Here is a 20,763-nt window from a genome sequence, read left to right as displayed (position 1 = left end):
GATAGGTACTCAAAGACAGATGCATATGCAGGTTATTTGCAGTAATAAACAACCAAAAACCATTTAAATGTTAACGAATAGACTATTGAGCTATAGTGCAGAATATTGACAGGATGGAAAACTACGCAGCCACTAAAAGGAACAAGGCAAGTCAGTATGTGCTGATATGGAACAATCTCCAAGGTACGTTGATAATTGTGAAAAGCAAGATGTCAATAAGCCAAAGAAGAACCTATACTGACCTGTGTTTGTCTATGCTCAGACGGTTAGATTCAGAAGACACTATTAACAATTGACCGGGCGAAGGGATTGGGGCAGGAGAGACTTTACACGGGGAACCTTTGGATATTGTTTCACTTTATAATTAATTGACAATTCGAGAGGGTATCTGAAGGTCCATTTCTTGGAGGCTGGAGCGCTCCTAACCCCAGAGCCTGCCTCAGCCTCTGGCTCCCACCCCGCAGCCGCCCCGCCGCCTCTGCCCAGGCGGGGGCCCCACTCACCCTTCCCGGCCGCAGATCGAGCGCGGGCGCCCGGGGGAGCCCAGCGACCCGCAGCTCCGCAGCAGGATGCCCCGCAGCCGCTGCGCGCCCGGGAGGAGCATGACTAGGCCGAGGCCGAGGGCGCGGGCGCCTGCTCCGAGGCCAGCGGGCAGCCTGAGGCGGCTGGGCCGGCAGGGCGGCGGCCGGACCCTCCCCGGGGCGGGGGGCGGGGGCGGGCTCCTGGACGGCCGCGAGCCCGGGGACCCAGCGCCAGCAGAGCCGCCGCACCATGGCACCTGCCGGACGCCCGGGGGCCAAGAAGGTGAGTGTCCTCCCCTCGATCCTTGCGGAGCCCCTGGCTGCTGGGCTGCGAGCGACTCCCTTCACACCCCGCGTGGACCCCTAGCCAAGCCCGGGGGCCTCGGCAAAACACTTGGACGGGATGGCCCCGAGCCTCGATTTTCCTCAGCCGCGGGTTGGTTAGCGTTTAGGGAGCCCTTACTCGGTGCCCGGCGCTGCACAGAGTGCTTTGCTCAAGTTGTCTCCTCAGCTTCACAATTATCCCCATTTCACAGGTGAGGAAACTGAGGCTCGGCGAGTCCGGCGACCAGCGCAGGGTCGCGGATCCAGCCCCGGGGGGAGCGGGGATCCGAAGTCTGGACTCAGGCCGCGAGCACATTTTCTGCCCTCAACCGACCCACACCCGCAGCTCCTTGAGCTAATGGGCCCCAGAACTTTTCGGACTGTCAGCAGCCTGGCCAAGCAGCCTGGCCTTGCGAGTCGCCGGCTGGCCTGAAACCAGTCCTGGGCAAGGAAGCCCCGAGAACTGCGGCGCAGGGCGGAGGGCAGGGGGGATTCGCTAGGACCCCTCCACCTGTTCCCACCCGGTCCCCAGCTCCTGGTCCGGTCACCAGATGTTGGCTTTTTGCCCAGCCATTTCTACGTCGGGTATGTGTGGGGGTGGGAGGAAGGGGTGATTAAGCAAAATTAGGAATGACATGAGCTTGGACGAAGAACATCCCCAGGACCCTTCAAAGCAACCCCCACCTCCGCCGGCCCTGTATTCAGAATGGCAGGAGGAGAGGAGGGACAGTATATGTGTGGAAATGTACACCACCGAGTTATTTATACTGAAAAGTTAGGAACGACCATTACATTCTACAATAGGGGATTCTAAATAAATTAAGGTTCATCAACTTGAGTTATTAGCAGCCAATTAAATAACTATGAGAACTGGCAAAGTGCCTTGGCAATGTTAAGTTGCAAAAGGAAATATATCACAAACAGATCCCAACTGTATACAAACATTTCTATACACACTGTAAGGAAGTACACAATAATGGTAATAGTTACACAAGATGTGGAATATTGGTTTAAAAGGCATGTTTTAGGATATTTTTTCAGATTATAAAAGTAAAATGTGAGCATTGAAAGAAATACAGTTTATAAAAAATAAAGAACATTGTGCTGACTTCTTTCTCTCAACTTTCTCTAATGCTGTGTTCATCTTTACAGTTCATGTTTTTAAAGGTTTTTAAAATGCTGTTTTTGTTCAATTTCTTTGGGGCCTGTGCTGTTACAACACCAAGATTATCACACACTAATCCATGTGACTGTGTACCTGGGGAGTTAAGGTGTTAATGGGAAGGAACTAATCTCAAGTCTCTCCTCAGCTAACAGGTACATTTTTTTTTTTAATGAGATGAAGTCTCATTCTTGTCCCCCAGGCTGGAGTGCAGTGGTACCATCTCGGCTCACTGCAACCTCCGCCTCGGGGTTCAACCGATTCTCCTGCCTCAGCCTCCCGAGTAGCTGGGATTATAGGTACCTGCCACCACGCTCAGCTAATTTTTGTATTTTTAGTAGAGATGGGGTTTCACCATGTTGGCCAGGCTGGTCTCGAACCCCTGACCTCAGGTGATCCACCTACCTCGGCCTCCCAAAGTGCTGGGATTACAGGCATGAGCCACTGTGCCCCGCCAACAGGTATATTAAGAATTCGTTTAATTGCTACAGACAAGACCTCCAATTAGATCTTTAATCCAAAAAAGCAGTTCTGCTGGCAATTCTAGGAAGAAGGGGAGATATTTTAGACAGATTGGGTTTCTCTGGTCACCTCCTACCACACAGCGAAGTTGATCCCTGAGTATGAAGAGAGGTGCCTTGAAGCCAGGGATCTTAGATCCAGGGGTCTTAGTTAGTAGTATCTGCAAAAGGGGCATAAATGCACCCTAGAACTCACTGTCAGATCCAAGGCAGGTTTACTGCCAAACCAAAGGGTTGGATGGAATGAGAATATGAATGTACTGCAACATTAATTTACGGTGTTCTTTATTTTACATGTTCCTGTCTCTATAATTACAGAGCTGACTTTAGATCATACTGGTATAATGGTGGGGAACAACACACACTGGGGCCTATCGGAGGGTGGAGGGTGGAAGGAGGGAGAGGATCAGGAAAAATAACAAATGGATACTAGGCTTAATACCTGGGTGAGGAAATAACCTGTATAACAAACCCCCATGATGCATGGTTATCTATGTAGCAAACCTGCACATCCTGCACATGTACCCCTGAACTTAAAAGTTAAAAAAAATCTAAAGAAGGGATCATACTGGTATAGTAATAAATTGAGGAAGTTAGAATAGCAGCGAAGGAAGGGCTAAAAGATGCTCTGAATTCAAATCTTGATAACTTAGTTATTTTGCTAATGGCGACGTAGAAAAATGGCAAATTTAAAATGGTGGACAAATATCCGGATAACAAATGAAAATGTCTTACCTTTACTTGGTATCATGAAGATACAGTCAAAATACATACTATAATTTTCTTAAAACCCACCTAATTGTCTGCTACAGAGTAACATTTTTTCTACTTCAAGACAAAAATTCTAGCATATGCAACACATCTGACGTTTTCAAAACAGTCCCGTTTGTTTGCTTATTCTTGGCATAGTTTCTTAAGTGTCTACTCATTTTAGTTGTTATATGAGGTGGTAGGGATATAGAGCAATAGGATATGTCAGCTGTCCCCAAGCCTCTTACAGTCAAGCTGAGGTGACAGGTAAGTAACCAGATACTGCTGTATAGGGGGATGCATGAATGCAGGATCTGTGAAGCTAAGCAGGACACAAAGGGGGTGTAATTACAGGTGAGACTGGGTCAGCGAGCCTGTGCTCTGGTAGCAATGGAAGACAGTTCAGAATAGGGCTGGAGAGAACTGGAGACCATTTCAATAATCCGGTGCAGTGAGGCTGGTGGGGTATTTGCGAAATGTGTAATACACTTGGCATAACTCTGTGGCAGATTGGATGTGGGAGGTGAGAGACTAACCTACAACAGCCAAATTCTGTGCCAGCGTTTGCTCTCAACATTTGTTTGATTAAATTTTATTCGTTTTGTTTTTTTGTTTTTTGGTTTTTTTTGAGACAGAGTTGGGCTGGAGTGCAGCAGCATGATCTCAGCTCACTGCTACCTCTGACTTCCAGGTTCAAGCTATTCTCCTGCCTCAGGCTTGCAAGTAGCTGGGACTGCAGGTACCTGCCACCATGCCCGGCTAATTTTTGTATTTTTAGTAGAGACAGAGTTTTGCCAAGTTGGTCCGGCTGGCCTCAAACTCCTGACCTCAAGTGATCCACCTGCTACAGCTTCCCAAAGTGCTGGGATTACAGGCGTGAGCCACCGCACCTGGCCTAAATTTGATTCTTAACATGGTGAACCTAATGAAGTGTATTCGATTTTCAGGAAAAGAGTTTGTACACAGTAACTGTACCTCTGACTTTCTCTTCTGTATTCTTGTGTAGCATTTATTTGTCACATTCTGCTGTGATTGTTTGTTGATCTATTGGCCTTCCCCAAAGTAACCAGACTTTGAACTTGTGGAGGGCAGAGACCTTGTCTTGTTCTGATGTTTATCCCACTTGCCCAAGGTCTCAATAAATGTTCAAATTTTAAGGCCTTTTTTATATTTCAAAAGTACAAACCGAAAAGAGTGAATTGCATTTTTACGGAGGAAGGAGAAAGAAAGAGATGAGCATCATAGTAAATATTAACACCACCTCTGCATTCAGCTAAAATTCAGCTTTAGATATAAAAATGCGGAAAAATAACCAGAGTCAAGAGCTCTCTCTGCCAAAACAGTGTTTATGTTTAACAGAGTTCACACAGCTGGGGTCCAGTTGCCTGCCCTCCAAGAGCACAGTAAAAAGAAGATGCTGTGGCTATGGTGACCTGGTCTTTAGCCTCTAGTTAAATCCCTTCTAATGGACCTTCTTGCACTGCAGAGGAAAGAAAACTAACCACATTGCCAGACTCCTTTGCAGCTAGGATCTTGATAAAGAACTAGGTTCCCCAGTCAGATGCACCAGCGTGAGTCTGGGAAGGTGGAAACATAGCAAGTATGGCCGTAGTACAGCATTCTAGTGTCTTGCGAGGGGCAGCTGAGGTTGCCACGGCAGCCTCCTTCTCCCTGTATGGCAGCTGTGTGCTATATTCCCCAAGCCAGCAGTTTAATAGTGGCTTCTCTTAGTTGTGGCAAAACGTGCAGCCCCAGCTGGCCAATTCAGTCATGTTTTTCTAGGGGTCATTCCTGGAAGCCCAATGCAAAGTTTTATGTACCCATTTCTCAATATGAAACTCCTTTCTGCTTAGCCAGAGTAGTTTGTACTTCTGCAGCTGAACTGGACATAGGGGATAAATTCAGAATAACCCCCTCCCTAGTCATGCCATTCTATGGAGATTGAGAAATCATTCAAGCCCTATTTGGCCTCCCGTGTTTGATTCTATACTGTTAACAGGACTGTCCTGGGAGGCTCTGTGGGAAGATCCTCACATGTCTGCTTTAATTTCTGCTTGCTTTTATTAGATCCAGGAATGACCCAGGTAAGGACAAAGACTCCTGTAACCAAGATTAAATTAGCTTACCTCTTACTCTTTGTTGCCTTCATGGCCTTCCGGCCTCCTGGAAAATGACTGGAGAAAATAGTGTATCAAGCAACGTGGCCAAAATATGGTCGGTGTCTCTTTGTTCCTTGGTGTCCTAGGAAGCTTGCTCCTGACACCTCGGGTTGGTCACTTTGTGTGTGAAGTAAGCAAAGGAGAAATAGCAGATGCCAGACACTAGAACAGAAGCAGTTTCTCTCCAAAACCTCTCCCCCTCCTTCTGTAGGATTAGAGTTGGAGCCGGACACATGGGCATTCACTTCCCTTGCAGCAAGGCAGAGCCATGTGGCTAAACTCTCATGCAGAAAATGTAAATGTCAATGAGATGAGCCACTTCTAGGTCTGCCATATTTTGTTTCCTCGTCGTTTGAGACAGAGTATGAATGTGACTCTGATCCAGTTTCCTCCCCATGCTGAAGAGGGCAGTACCCTAGGGCTGAGTTGGCAAACGCTTTCTGTAAAGGGCCAGTAAATATTTTCGGCCTTGGGGGCTATACAGTCTCAGTGGTAACTACTCAACTCTGCTAGTATACTCCACTCTGCTAAAGTGGAAAAGTGGCCATTAGAGAATATATAAATCAATGGGCAGGGTTTTTACAAAAGAAGACTGTTTTTACAAAAACAGGTGATGTGCCAGGTTTGGTCTGTGGGCTGTCATGTGCTGACCCCTGCCATAGGGAATGGCAAAGTGATAAGAAGAAAAGACTGTGCACTTTGGTGCACACTCTGTAAAAAAGAGGCCCCCCACAAACAGTGACTTTAAATAAAAGTAGTTTCCTTTTCATCTGTAAGAGGAAAGCCACTGTTTGTGGGGGCCTCTTTTGTACACAGCTTAGCTTCACCCTACCCCCAACACGCAGCCCAGTAAGCTGCCTCTGTACCCTGCTTGATGTCTCCCTTGGATTCAGGAACTGAGGGGGTTATATTGATTTCACAGAACAGATGACACTAGTTAGAAGGGGCATCTGAGTCTTTTCTCGCTGATCCATTCATTTCTTTGTGTCCAGCTCTGAGCAGGCCTGAAATGAACTGGCCTGTTATCAAAAAAAGGTTGCATCTTCTGTTAATGCAGCCCAGAAAAGAGGGATAAGGACTGCTGTGTGGGGCTGGAAGGGTGGGTGGTTTGCAGCAGTCAGGGAGGGCATCTTTGAAAAGATGACGTTTGACCAAAGCCCTGAAGGCAGTGAGGAGATGACCCCAAGGGCACCTGGGGGAGATGTGGTTTAGACACAGTGAGATGGGAAAAGTTTCCTTATCCCCCTTGCAGGGTATGTGATGGGGTGTGGCTCACTTCTTCAGTGCCCTGCAGCTTAAACCCCTAGTGGGGAGCATGCAGATGGGCAGCATCTAGGGGTGAGTGTTTCCAGCTCCCAAAGCCCCAGTGGGCATGTGTTCCGGTGTGCTCTTTCAGCCTAGCTGTTCACTGGCAGCTTGTGTTGATCAGCTCAGTTAGACCCTCTGCCTTATCGAAAGGACAGAGGGCTTTCTCTATCCCAGGGTTCTTGCCAGTGTACTGGAAAAAATGGATCACAGGTGAGCTTGGAGAATGAATGCAAGATTTTATTGAGTGCTGGATGTAGCTCTCAGCAGGTAGAGCAGATGGATGGGGAGCCAGAGGGGGATGGAGTGGGAAGGTGGTCTTCCCCTGGAGTCGGGTGGCTCAGCAGCCAGATTGTCCTCTGACCACTCCCTGGCCGAATTCCACGTATGTGTCATTCTGTCTCTGCCGTCTATGGCCTGCTGGAGTCTATCTGTGTGTTCTTCTGCCTTTGTGTGTTCCTCTCGACTTCCAGCCACTTGTGTTTGTGTTTGCTAGGTTCTTGAGGTTTTTATAGGCACAGGACGGTGGGCCAGGGTGGTCTTGGAAAATGCAGCATTGGGTGCAAAAACAGGAGTGCCTGTCCTCACCTAGGTCTGTGGGCACAAGCCCAAGGTGAAACCCTTGCCAGCAACCCCACCCTTCCCTGGCCCCCTCCTGTTTCAAAAGGAAACTGCACCCCATGGCTAACTGCTCTGAATGGAACCTTTTAAATAAGTTATGAGTGGGCTAAATAGAAAGATGGTAAAATAGAAGGAAAAGAGAGTAGGAATTTAGAAGCTAGTCTGATTTTTTACTTAGCTTTGTGATCTTGGGCAAGTCAATCATTCTGAGCCTCAGTTTCCTCATTTATACCTGAGAATAAAAACCGTCTCTCCTGCCTCACTTGCAGAGTTGCTGGGAGTTCCAAAAGATAATACGAGTGTGAACACATTGCATGATTATGAAGCATTGTGTCCATGACAGTTCTGTTCGGTGGCTGACACAAATAAAAGGTTTCTTTTTCTCACCTAACAAGAGGTCCAGGGGTGCCAGCCCATGGCTGCTGCAGACACCCAAGGATGACTTAAGAAATCTGTTTCAGGCCGGGCGCGGTGGCTCACGCCTGTAATCCCAGCACTGTGGGAGGCCGAGGCGGGTGGATCACGAGGTCAAGAGATCGAGGCCATCCTGGTCGACATGGTGAAACCCCGTCTCTACTAAAACTACAAAACATTAGCTGGGCATGGTGGTGCGTACCTGTAATCCCAGCTACTCAGGAGGCTGAGGCAGGAGAATTGCCTGAACCCAGGAGGCGGAGGTTGCGGTGAGCCGAGATCTCGCCATTGCACTCCAGCCTGGGTAACAAGAGCGAAACTCCGTCTAAAAAAAAAAAAAAAAAAAAGGAAATCTGTTTCATATGGCCGTCAGATGACTGCTGGACTCCCAGGCTTTTTGTGGACATTCCAGTCAGGAAGGAGGAAAATGGGCAAGAAGGAAGGGAGTGGGTACCCATGACAGGAAAGCAAAACTTTTCCGGAAATCCTCCACCAGCTTCCATATGTGTCTCCCTGGCCATCCCTGTGTCACAGGGCTGCTCCCAGTGGCAAGGGAGCCTGGGAATTTTTTGAAAGTTGGAGGCATTGTCCCCTGACACAAGAAAAAGGGAGAGAATACACACTAGTTAGACAACTAGCAGTGTTGCCACAAACATGTTGAGAAGCCAGAATAACTATCATGGAATCGGCACCACAATTGGACTCAGATTAAATGTTATTTAAGAATAAATAGTCTCAGCCCTTTCACTGTACAAAATAGGTACCTGGATTGGCCAAGAAATATAGTATGCTCAGTCTTTCTGAAATATTATTAGAGCACATGTTTTTAACAAAACTACAGCTCTAAGAACATAATATCACCTCACCTAAAATTAGAAATTGCTTTTAGAAAAAAGAAAGTAGAGTGGAGCTTAGGTGCTTTTTTCTCTTCTTCAGGGGATTTTGGAACGCCTCGAGAGTGGGGAAGTTGTGATTGGAGATGGCAGCTTTCTCATTACTCTGGAGAAGAGAGGCTACGTGAAGGCTGGCTTCTGGACTCCAGAGGCAGTGATAGAACATCCAGATGCAGGTTGGTGCCCACATCCCAAGAGTGTCTACCTGAGTGGCATTTTATTTAAATCTGTTGGAGGGAAGATCGAGAAAAAAATAACAACTGTTTCAAAGGGCTGTTTTGCTTGCTAAAATTGCCAAGATAAGGAGACAATAGCAGCATGCAGGCTGAACTATACGGAAGAAAATGGCCTTTCTCTTCCTTTCTCTCTCTCTCATACACACACCTACACACATCATACACCCACACATCCACACACCCACACACACACTCCCACCCCCACACCCACACATACCGCAAACACACATACACACCCACACACCCTCATGCACACACACACACACTCTTACACACATACATTTACATCTTAATGTATAGGCAGTGCTAAAATATACATCTTGGCTGGGCATGGTGGCTCACGCCTATAATCCCAGCACTTTGGGAGGCTGAGGCAGGTGGATCACAAGCTCAGGAGTTCGAGACCGGCCTGACCAACATGGTGAAACTCCGTAACTACTAAAAATACAAAAATTAGCTGGGTGTGGTGGCAGGCACCTGTAGTCCCAGCTATTCAGGAGGCTGAGGCAGGAGGATCACTTGAACCCAGGAGGCGGAGGTTGTAGTGAACCAAGTCACACCACTGCACTTCAGCCTGAGCAACAGAGTGAGACTCCTCCTCAAAAATAAAAATAAAAATAAAATAAAATATACATCTTAATATTTGTTCCATGAATACTTGTCTTGTAGATATTCAGAGTTTCCTTACAACAATAAAATTGTTCCTGCTTCCGATTCACGCTGACAGTGTGCGGCTGAAGTGTGACAGTGTCTACAGTGAGGGTGATTAAAGATAGTCACAGTGTAACAGAGCACGGACAGCCAGGTTCTGGGGATGGGAGGGCAAGAAAATCAACAGAGCTTTATATCATCCTCCTGGCTTGGAAAAAAAAAAGAGCTAGAGGTAGTAACTCTGATGAGGATTAGCTACCTGAAATTAGAACTTGAATTCTCTTCTGACTCTTTCTTTGTGTTTGTTCCCCTAAATTAAAGTGGGAAAATAAAGCCAAAGAATGAAATGAGTGAAACAGAACACTAGCTGAGACTAGAACTTTTGATTCGCTCTGACTTTATGTATACTTGCACAGCGTATTAGATAAACCTAGGGTCCTATCTTTGTTCTTCCACTGACCAGCTGTGTGACCTTGGACAAGTCACTCGACCTCCCCAAGGATCCATATCTTCATCCGTTTCATGAGGGCACAATATGGGCTAGGTGTGAGGACTCACGAGTTAACCCATGTGAAGTGCCCTGCGTATCGTCAGTACGATGGCCATTATGATTGTTGCATCGGACACCTTGAGTTCGGTGGTAGAGCGGGACCAAGTTTTGTCCCTTTGGTGCTTAACAGGATGTTTTCATCTGGCCCGAGAAGAACTTGTTATTAATGTTAGAAGATCATTTTGCTAAACTGGGAAGAAAGTGCTGGGATAGTAAGAGTAAGGATACAGGAGGAGGGGCGACGGTGGTGAAGGAGAGGAAGGGGTGACTTTCTGATAGCCAGGGAAAGCTTCCAGACTGCTTTCTGATGTCCCCAGCTGCTTGCTGCTGACTCGATTTGATGCCGGTGCCTCCCACATACATTTTGCTTTCTGTGAGAAGCTCCTCATTCTACTTTGAGGGCTGCCAATGCTGACTATAGTAGACCAGCTATGTCCTTCACAACTCAGGTGTAGAATAAACCTCTCTAAACCAAGAGACCAAGAGACAAGTGGCCAATCAGGCCTTAATCTCTGCAGGTGATGACACCAAGTCATTGAGGCCCATCAGCAAAACAATACAAGGCTACTCTAAACAGTACGTCCTGCCCATGCATTCTACTGACCTTAGTCTATAACTTTTTATCACAACTAGGTTTGAACTGAGGTATGATTGAAAGAGATGGGAGTCAGTGAGCTACTGCTGCTTTTAAAAATGATAGCTTCTGTAATATTTCTTTTTTATTTATTTATTTCAATGTTGAAAACCCAACTACTTTGTAGTTCGTCAACTTCACATGGAATTCTTGAGAGCAGGATCAAATGTCATGCAGACTTTCACCTTTTCTGCCAGTGAGGACAATATGGAAAGCAAGGTAAACGGCAATGGTTGGGTGCAGAGGAGGGAGTCATCTATTAAAAAAAAAAAAAAAAAACCTCTTCATGGGAAGCTATAGAATTCATGTGTTACTATACTTTATCACAAAGTCCATATAAATATCTATGTTTTAGTTGTCACATAGAGATATGTAGTAAATAAGCCAGGCACGGTGGCTTACACCTGTAATCCCAGCACTTTGGGAAGCCGAGGTGGGCGGATCACTTGGGCCAAGGAGTTCCAGATCAGCCTGCACAACATAGTGAAACCCTGTCTTTACTAAAAATGCAAAAATTAGCCAGGTGTGGTGGCTGGCACCTGTAATCCCAGGTACTCAGGAGGCTGAGGCATGAGAATGACTTGAACCTGGGAGGTGGACGTTGCAGTGAGCTGAGATTACACCACTGCGCTCCAGCCTGGGTGATGATAGAGCGAAACTCCATTTCCAAAAAAAATAATAATAATATATACTAAATAAATTAGCTTTCTCTCCCCATTTAGGTAGAGGAGAGGTCAGGACTAGCAGTAAAATAAACCGTTGGAAGGGCATGGCCATCTTCCTGCTATTTTTTAGGGAGAAAGCATTTCATAGATGCTCTTTTCACTTTCTCATTTCACATTTTTCTCTTCTGGAGACAGGGAGGTGCTAAAAAACACAACACTGACATAGAAATGAGAAAAATTTGGTTTGATATTCAGCATTGCCACCTATGGGCTGTGTGGCTTTATGTAAGACACCTACCTGCATTGAGCATTGGTTTCTCTCTGCAAAATGGAGATAACAGTAGTGCTTAAGTCCATAGACCTGTTGAGAACAGTAAGTAAGATCAAGGACATGGAAGTATTGTGAAATACTCTGAATATAAAATGTTAATACATATAAATGGTAATGCCCATTAATACATTCAGCCAACCAACATGTACTGAGTATCTGTTACAGTCCATTCTCTGTGTTAGAGTCAAAGATGAGACAAAGGTGTAGACCTCATCTGGAGGCTCAAGGTCAAGCATGGGAGGCAAACAAATAGTTATTAAAATCCAGTGTGGTAAGTACGATAATGGAAATAAAAGGTTATGGTAACAGAAGATACTGTACCCAACGCTGCTGGTCTTCTTCATTTGCATTGAAACAACTGGCCTATACTCATCTTACTTGTTTATTGTTCCTTTGGTTATCGCTTATATTTTACCTTCAAACTGCTAGCCTTGTCATCTGAACTCTTGCTGTCTAACCTCAGTGGGAAGATGTAAATGCTGCTGCCTGTGACCTCGCCAGGGAAGTGGCTGGCAAAGGTGATGCTTTGGTAGCAGGCGGGATCTGCCAGACATCGGTATACAAATACCACAAGGATGAAGCTAGAATTAAAAAACTTTTTCGACTACAGCTAGAGGTTTTTGTGCAGAAAAATGTGGACTTCTTGATTGCAGAGGTAAGCCTAGTATTAGAGGAAAAGGATTAAACCTATTTTGACAAGCAAAACTGCATTGTCTTCACATTTCTTTAGGGTATTGGACTGCCTTATGTCCTCATTTCTTCCATATGAATGATCAAAGGATCATTTAAATGCATGGTAGTCAAGGCCAACATTCCCTCATTTGTATGCTGTGTTCATTTGGAGCCAAAGGACAGACCCAAGAGAGGCCTGACCGTAGCCTTTGATCTTCTAAGGTCAGGGTAGCTGCAGAAGCTGACTCGGGGGACTCTGTAACCTAGAGGGAAGCGTAGGGGACAGTGCCTCAGGGAGCACCCTCGCTTGAGGGAGAAGCCAGGCAGGAGGGCACTGCATGTGTGTGCTGGGGACTGAGAGAGATGAAGGTCGTGGCTGTCCAGGCTCATCCAGGTCCCACCAATAATGCTCAGCACCCAATAGTTTCCATAGCCTCCTCCATCCATGTCTTGCTCTTCTTACCTCTCTGCCTTCACTCAAGCTATGACACATGAGTTACAATTTGAAGATAGAATCAGTAAGAATTGGTCATTGATTGGACATGAAGGCCCAGAGCGTTCTCTTCCCTCCACTTCCAAAAGGAAAGCCCTCATTCCTCATTTCCCGACATAACTGCTACTGCCTAGGGTCAAGTCCTCCACCCACATTTTTACTCCAAACAATAGCCCCTGGTCAGGCATGGTGGCTCACATCTGTAATCCCAGCACTTTGGGAGGCCAAGGCAGGCAGATTGCATGAGGTCAGCAATTTGAGACCAGCCTAGCCAACATGGTGAAACCTCATCTCTACTGAAAATACAAAAATTAGCTGGGCATGGTGGTGGGTGCCTGTAGTCCCAGCTACTCAGGAGGCTGAGGCAGGAGAATGGCTTGAACCTGGGAGGCGAATGTTGCAGTGAGCCAAGTTTTCACGCCACTGCGCTCCAGCCTGGCAACAGAGCAAGACTCCATCTCAAATGAAAAAAAAAAGAGAGAGAGAGAGAGAAAATAGCCCCACCATTATTCCTCCTAGTCACCCCACTGGACTCTACTGAAAACCCTGCCTTATCCACCTGCCCACGCCTGGCCAACCCCACTAGGAAGAGTCATCTGCAGGATAAGCACAAACTCTGCCGTCTGTGCTGTCCAGATGGATGATGACACCACTCTGTTTAAGAACTCATCTTTTGATGATCTCTGTCATTTCTCACACTGCTTCTGCAGAATTTGTTTCTAACTCAAGAGGGAAGAAACGGGAAGATTTCTGGCTTTTCTTTAGTTGCCTTAAGGTCAGCTTTTCAGCTGTGGCACTGAAGGGGGTTCCTGGAAGCACCCCATAAGATGATGTGGGTTTACCAGACAAGGTGTCCTGTCTGAAGAAAAAAACAGTAGCTATCTCTCCCATGAGGCTCCTCAATCTTCTCATCTGGGGAAATATTTCCCTTCCTACTTTATGGAGCGCTTATGAATATCTAACTAGAAGTGAATATAAAAGCTCTTTGAAGTATAACGCATGATAAACTACCCATTGTTTCAGAGATTACCCCAGTTTTATAAGAGATGAATCTGAAATTTATTAGCAAAACTTTTCTTCCTTCAAAATTATGATTTTAAATACTCGATTACTTTGAAAACCTCTGGGTGTGTTTTTTTCTTTTTTACTAATAGTCATCATCTGACTGAATCAATGATCCCTGACTAAAAAACTGTATCTTAGGCCGGCGCGGTGGCTCAAGCCTGTAATCCCAGCACTTTGGGAGGCCGAGGCAGGTGGATCACGAGGTCAAGAGATCGAGACCATCCTGGTCAACATGGTGAAACCCCGTCTCTACTAAAAATACAAAAACATTAGCTGGGCATGGTGGCACATGCCTGTAATCCCAGCTACTCAGGAGGCTGAGGCAGGAGAATTGCCTGAACCCAGGGGGCGGAGGTTGTGATGAGCCCAGATCGCGCCATTGCACTCCAACCTGGGTAACAAGAGCGAAACTCTGTCTCAAAAAAAAAAAACAAAAAAACAAAAAAACTGTATCTTATTGTCATAGGAATGAAAATATTTACTCAGGAAAATATTATTTATTCAGTCTGATAGACACACATTTCTTAGCAAGTTTTATCAAATGTATGTTTATATTCTATTTGGTAATTTGTATAACTGTTTTGCTGTATTTACCTTTACCATTCAAAATCTGCTTTATGTCTGGACCAATAGAAAAAATGACATTTATCTTAGTATTTTGAGCATGTTGAAGAAGCTGTGTGGGCTGTGGAAGTCTTAAAAGAATCGCATAGACCGGTGGCGGTTACCATGTGCATAGGCCCAGAGGGAGGCATGCATGACGTAACCCCTGGAGAATGTGCTGTGAGGCTGGTGAAGGCAGGTAATTTGGACCCATGCAGGGATACACAGCTCAGCTGCTGTTTATGAAATTTAACAAAGTCTGATATTGTGAGAGCAGTTTGGAAAATAAAAGAATTAACGGCAATCAGTTTCCTTATCTGTAAATTGTGGGAGGGGGAGGGGGATAGCTAATCTTTAAGGTACCTTCCAACTGTTAAAGAAAAAAAAAAAAGAAGAAACAAATAAGTAATAAAATGTAAGTGTTATTTCTTTGCATAGGGGCTTCCATCGTTGGCGTGAACTGCCGCTTTGGACCCGAGACCAGCTTGAAGACGATGAAGCTCATGAAGGAGGGTCTTGAACGGGCAGGGCTGAAAGCGTACCTCATGGTGCAACCCCTGGGGTTCCACACACCCGACTGCGGCAAAGAGGGGTTTGTGGATCTCCCAGAATATCCCTTTGGTAAGCTAAGTAGAGGTCCTCTCATAGTGGAGGTATTTCTTTGTGACAAAATCCAAAGGGCTGTAATAAACTATGGCCCAGTTGTACAATAAGACTGCATAACTGAAAATGAGCTATTGGAAGAATGCATCATCTAAAATTTACAGTTTTTTTAATTGGAAAAACTACTCATTCATTACAGCATCCATTTTTCGAAAATGAGAACAGTAACAGAAATGCTGTAACTATTGTGATACAGGACTGGAACCCAGAGTTGCCACCAGATGGGATATTCAAAAATATGCCAGAGAGGCCTACAACCTGGGGGTCAGGTACATTGGTGGCTGCTGCGGATTTGAGCCCTACCACATCAGGGCAATTGCAGAGGAGCTGGCCCCAGAAAGGGGCTTTTTGCCACTGGCTTCAGAAAAACATGGCAGCTGGGGAAGTGGTTTGGACATGCATACCAAACCCTGGGTTAGAGCAAGGTAAGAATTTTTAAATTAACGTTCTTATTATTTTCCTTTAATCTCATTTTATTTATTGTTGTACATGTTATGCATGCACATGGCAAAATGTATAGAAACATATAAAGTGAAAAGTAAAAATCATTCCCCTCTTGACACCAGTCCCATACCCAAAATCGGCTTTAGTCCATTGGGTTATTAGAATAATACCATAAACTTGGTGGCTTATACACAACAGAAATTTCTGTCTCAGTTCTGGAGGCTGCAAAGTCCAAGATCAAGATGCCAGCAGATTCAGTGTCTGGTGAAGCCTTTATAGATGGTGAAGGCTATCAATAAGGAAGCAGGCATTCCTTATGGACGATGCCTTCTTGCTGTGTCCTCACTTGGTAGATGGGGCACGGCAGCTCCCTGGGGGCTGTTTTCTAAGGGCACTTGTCCATTAGAAAATGACTCTACCTCCTAATCACCACATTGGTGACTAGGTTTCAACTTATGCCTTGTGGGGGACACAGACGATCAGACCACGGCACAGAGGAAACCTGTTCATCATTTGTGCTTTAAGATTTCTTTTGTCCTCAGTTTGAAGTGGTAATTATTTTAACCCTTTATGAATGCTGAGGGATTGAAATCACATAGTCTTCCCCTTTACCCCATTCTCCTTTTCCCAATTTTGATTTGTTACACTTTTATTTCTTCTTTTGGTTGTCTTTTTAGGTTAAAATGATGTATTCAACCACCTGTTTCTTAGTTTATCAGTATACGGCAGGAATCTCTTGACTCCAGTCTCTGTAAAGTAAGAATGGATTCCCTTCTGCTTCTTTCCACCTATCCTCTCTCATCCACCCCTTGGCATCTTTAAGTTTGACTATACTATCATCAATGTTTATAACTATTTTATTATATTCTGTAGTTATAATTGTCTTTCAAGCTTTCTCTGTAGGTTGATCCTAAAAATATAAAGTCAGTGGATAACATTTACAATATTTTTATAATTGTTACATTAAACAAGCAGGACTCATGAAACATAATTAGAGCTCACATTTATTTTTGTCTCTCTCTATCCCTTTAAACCTACTCAATGGGTGAATTCCTTCCTTTGTTCCTATTTGAAAATACTGACACAATCTAGAACTTCTCTGGGTGCTCTTAGGCAATGGAAAGTTCCATGATTACTTTTCTTCAGAGATAGTCTCAGTTCAGTAATCAAAAATGTTTAGGACCAGGCACAGTGGCTCACATCTGTAATTCCAGCACTTTGGTGGGTGGATGACCTAAGGTCAGGGGTTCGAGAGTAGCCTAGCTAATATGGCAAAATTTCGTCTCTACTAAAAATACTAAGATTAGCCTGGCGTGGTGGCAGGAGCCTATAATCCCAGCTACTCAGGAGGCTGAGGCAGGAGAATTGCTTGAATCCAGAGGGAAGAGGTTGCAGTGAGCCAAGATTGCGCCACTTCACTCCAGCCTGGGAGATAGAGCAAAACTCCGTCTCAAAACAAAACAAACAAATGAAAAACCGTAAAAACAAAAAATACATAAAATATAAACAAAAAATATGTCACATCAAAACTCAGAGCATGTTTTAAACATGAAGCGTCTCCCTTTGTCCAGCAACAGCCTTCCACAGGCAGGAAACCAGGAGAGGCCAGCGTGCTGCTTCTCTCTTTCTCAGTCTTATGCCCCCAACCCTCCTTTCCCATCTTGGCTTCTGGCCTCCTCAGATTCAAAGTAAGAGGAGAGAGGATGGAGGAAGGAGTGAGGCTGTTGTTGCTTGCTGGGCACCCTGATAGGAAGCCGGCATCCTCTGAGCCTGGAAGATCCCTGTGGGCACACTCATGGGTCTTCAGAGGCTTCCACTGGAAACTTTTTTCTGTACTTCTCACGCCACAGGCATTTTTCTTGGACTGTGACTTCCGCCTCAGGCAGTGGCTTTCTCAACCAGGTCATTCCAGATGTACTCTGATTTGGGGATCCCATCGTGCTTCCTGGTGATTCTCTTGGGCCAGATTTTAGATAACTCAGGCTGGCTCTCTCATTTTCCTAAGGCTCAAAACACCTTTCACCCTTCCTTTCTATAGACAAGCCCTGAGAGTGTGGTCTGACCCCAATTTTAACAGCACCCCTTTTGCTCACAAGCAAAGTAGCTGGCCCATTGTTCTCTTGTGGTCTAGATTTCCCAGGGGAGAGCCAGGTGAGCCATCTGGCTGGTTCGTGGCCGCCTCCTTTAAACTTCTGCTCAGTGTCTTGTCTTGCAACTCCCTTTGATACCTAAAATCCATCATGCCTTGGTGTTTCCAGGAAAACTTCCAATCTAATACTCTGTTGCAGAAATAATACAAAATTAATGCACTTAGGAAAACATTCACTGCAGAACAAAGTATGCATGGGACCACAGAGAAAGAGAAGTAATCCTGTTTTGCAAAACTTGAGCTACTTGTTGGAGACTGTTCCAAGCATCAAGGTCAAATAATTTTCTTCTCTTACATTCCCATGGATCTATTGTCCAAATCCATGCCATATTTCAATTTGCTTCATACTTGGACTGACTTTCTTTGTATTGCCTTTGGTTTTCAGGGATTTCTGATTAACTTCCTTTTTCATTGTTGAAATAAAAATAACAGTGCTTCACTTTCCCTGAGGTCTTATAATTTCTAAATTATATTGTTTGTTACAGTAAATCACTTTATTATTGAAGACATTTTTCTTGGGGCCCCAAGAAAATTACTGTTCTGCTATGGATGATTGTATTTCACACACACACTGATACTCCCTCTCCTCTATCTCTCCATATAGACATACAGTATATTGTGTGTGTATGTGTGTATATACATATACATATGTATGTATATCTGTTAATACAATTCCATCTTCTATCTTCTAGAACTAGTCACAATCTCTGCTGTCTTCTCTTTGTTCAGTACTCTCACATACTTCACCCATTTTGTGCTTATTTATTTATTTCAGTGGGATTTGAAGTTTTCAGTGGGATTTAAAAGTCTTCATTTTTGAACTGGAAAAACTTGCCTAATATAAATTTACTTAGGTTGTAAAAATAGGCAAGAATCCTTTAGCCAAACCTTTCTTCTAAGAGATATGGATATTTACCAGAGAAGACGGTTTGTGTAGTATCATACTTTTTAAAAAGTACTAAATATAAATATAATTAAAAAGTGAGGAAAGCATACTTTGGTGATGATTAAAATAGTTTAAATAAGTGAATAGTTTATTTAATGATCATCTGCTAGAAATCCTTAACATTCTTTAGCTATTAGAATTAAAACATTATTCTATAGACCAAAGCAAGAAGATACCCTTTGTACCCTGACTCCCAAACCTACTGATATTTACAGAAATTTATGATTACACAATAAACGCCAGATTTGTGACATCTCATCATCCAAAAATATTGATTTATTTGTTGTTTTGTAAGTAAAGTGGAAAAAAATATTTAAAAATATATTTATCACAAAGATCTGTGACCACGAACCTCTGTATTCTTCTTCCTTTGTCTAACAAGAAGAAACAAATATTGACAAAGTAATTTGTATTATTTTCTTAGTTACTTTTTGGGCAAGTATACTTTGACTCATATTAAAAACTGTTTTCATAGCCTTCTCATTACATTAAAATATTAATAGAGTTAGAATGACTCTGTTAGAAATTTCAGAATAAATATAATTCATAAAAATATATGAAATTTAGGCCTGGGAATGGTGGCTCATGCCTGTAATCCCAGCACCTTGAGAGGCCAAGATGGGCTACTGGAGCTCAGGAGTTTGAGACTAGCCTGGGCAATGTGGGGAGACCCTGTCTCTACTAAAAATACAAAAATTATCCTGGCACGCCGATAGTCCCAGCTACCTGGGGGCTATGGGAGGAGGATTGCTTGAACCCAGGAGGTCTAGGCTGCAGTGAACCAAGATTGCGCCACTGCACTCCAGCCTGGGCAACAAGACCCTGACTCAGAAAAAGTAAAACACATCGAATTTTTCTGAAAGGTGGTATGAAACCTAATGATTGTTATTGAAATGTGAGAAAGGTCCCTGGCATTAATGGATATGGACAGAGTTTTCTGTCTGTATGTGGAAACAAAAGTTCTGCTTTAGCCTGATTATCCACCAAGCTTTGACTTTGTGTGTGTGCTTATATACACACACATTCACATATATGCATATGACATATTGGACTTACAAGTAAGACCTTTAATTAATTAATTACGTATGTTTTAAAACACAGGGCTCGAAGAGAGTATTGGGAGAATCTGCTGCCAGCTTCAGGCAGACCTTTCTGTCCTTCGCTGTCAAAGCCAGATGACTAAGGAGTGGTGAAAGAAAATCCTGAAATAATAGAACAGAGAAAGTTGCCCTCAAGCCCAACCTGGAACCCTTCCTCACCATGGTGAGGGTGACCTCACCATGCCCTGCTGTCTCCAGCTTCTGAGGTGCTGCAGCCCCTTCCCTTCAAGTCCACAAGTGCATGCATATTGAGCTCCTGCTGTGGTTAAGCACCACAACAGACATTACCAGAGATGCAAAGAGGAACAAGAGAGGCAACTTGTTCTCCAAGAACTTACAGTCCAATAATGCTACAGTGCATTCCTTTGAAGATCATCAAGAATAGCCAAGCTTGTTTTCAAGGGTGAATCTGACACTTTAAAATAATCCAAAGTCACTGAGACCCAAAACTAGCAAATAATTCAAGTGACTAAGCTAGGTACCTGAGGATGATAGAGTGACACTAAACTAAAGGAATGAATCTGCTTTTCTGGATTTTTTTTTTTTTTTTTTTTTTTTTTTTTTTTTTTTTTTGAGACAGAGTCTTGCTCTGTCACCTAGGCTGTAGTGCAGTGGCATGATCTCAGCTCACAGCATCCTCTGCCACCCAGGTTCAAGCGATTCCCCTGCCTCAGCCTCCTGAGTAGCTGGGACTACAGGTGTGCACCACCATGCCCAGCTAATTTTTTTTGTCTTTTAGTACAGACGGGGTTTCACCATGTTGGCTGGTATGGTCTCGATCTCCTGACCTTGTGATCCACCTGCCTTGGCCTCCTAAAGTGCTGGGGTTACAGGTGTGAATCACCGTGCCTGGCCGAGTCTGCTTTTCTTTAATGATTTATATACTGACTC

General features: G+C 44.4%; 2 protein-coding genes across 6 annotated transcripts in view; one reads left to right on the top strand and one right to left on the bottom strand.

The window, feature by feature from the left end:
• DMGDH (dimethylglycine dehydrogenase) overlaps positions 1-652 on the bottom strand; it is a 78,736-nt gene extending 78,084 nt beyond the window's left edge. For 4 of the 5 annotated variants that reach the window (XR_004268877.1, XR_004268875.1, XM_032277471.1 and 1 more), the window contains exon 1: positions 504-631. Coding sequence is in view for 3 of the 5 variants with exons in the window: in XM_032277471.1 (XP_032133362.1) it covers positions 504-604 (101 nt within the window). In the remaining 2 variants the exon portion in view is untranslated. Of the gene's footprint in view, positions 1-503 lie in introns of all 5 variants that reach the window. The other variant, XM_032277464.1, reaches the window with a different exon arrangement.
• A 60-nt stretch (positions 653-712) lies between these two features.
• On the top strand, positions 713-20,449 carry BHMT2 (betaine--homocysteine S-methyltransferase 2). Its single transcript, XM_032277459.1, has 8 exons — positions 713-804; positions 8,714-8,846; positions 10,869-10,960; positions 12,201-12,392; positions 14,622-14,769; positions 15,009-15,191; positions 15,430-15,658; positions 19,874-20,449. Exons 1-8 carry the CDS (start codon positions 772-774, stop codon positions 19,953-19,955), a joined length of 1,092 nt encoding a protein of 363 aa, XP_032133350.1. The 5' UTR covers positions 713-771; the 3' UTR covers positions 19,956-20,449.
• Positions 20,450-20,763: the final 314 nt, after the last annotated feature.

This window comes from Sapajus apella, unplaced genomic scaffold (assembly GCF_009761245.1).
Source record: "Sapajus apella isolate SASKATOON/1434 unplaced genomic scaffold, GSC_monkey_1.0 scaffold1, whole genome shotgun sequence".
NCBI lineage: Eukaryota > Metazoa > Chordata > Mammalia > Primates > Cebidae > Sapajus > Sapajus apella.
The sequence above is the reverse complement of the archived record's forward strand: the minus strand, read 5'-3'. Positions and strand labels throughout refer to the sequence as shown.

Excerpts from the sequence above, each read along its gene's own strand:
- BHMT2 (XM_032277459.1), top strand. The coding sequence starts at position 772 with ATGGCACCTGCCGGACGCCCGGGGGCCAAGAAG. Across the intron at positions 10,961-12,200 it reads AGGACAATATGGAAAGCAAG|TGGGAAGATGTAAATGCTGC; the intron begins GTAAACGGCAAT and ends GTCTAACCTCAG. Across the intron at positions 14,770-15,008 it reads TGTGAGGCTGGTGAAGGCAG|GGGCTTCCATCGTTGGCGTG; the intron begins GTAATTTGGACC and ends TTCTTTGCATAG.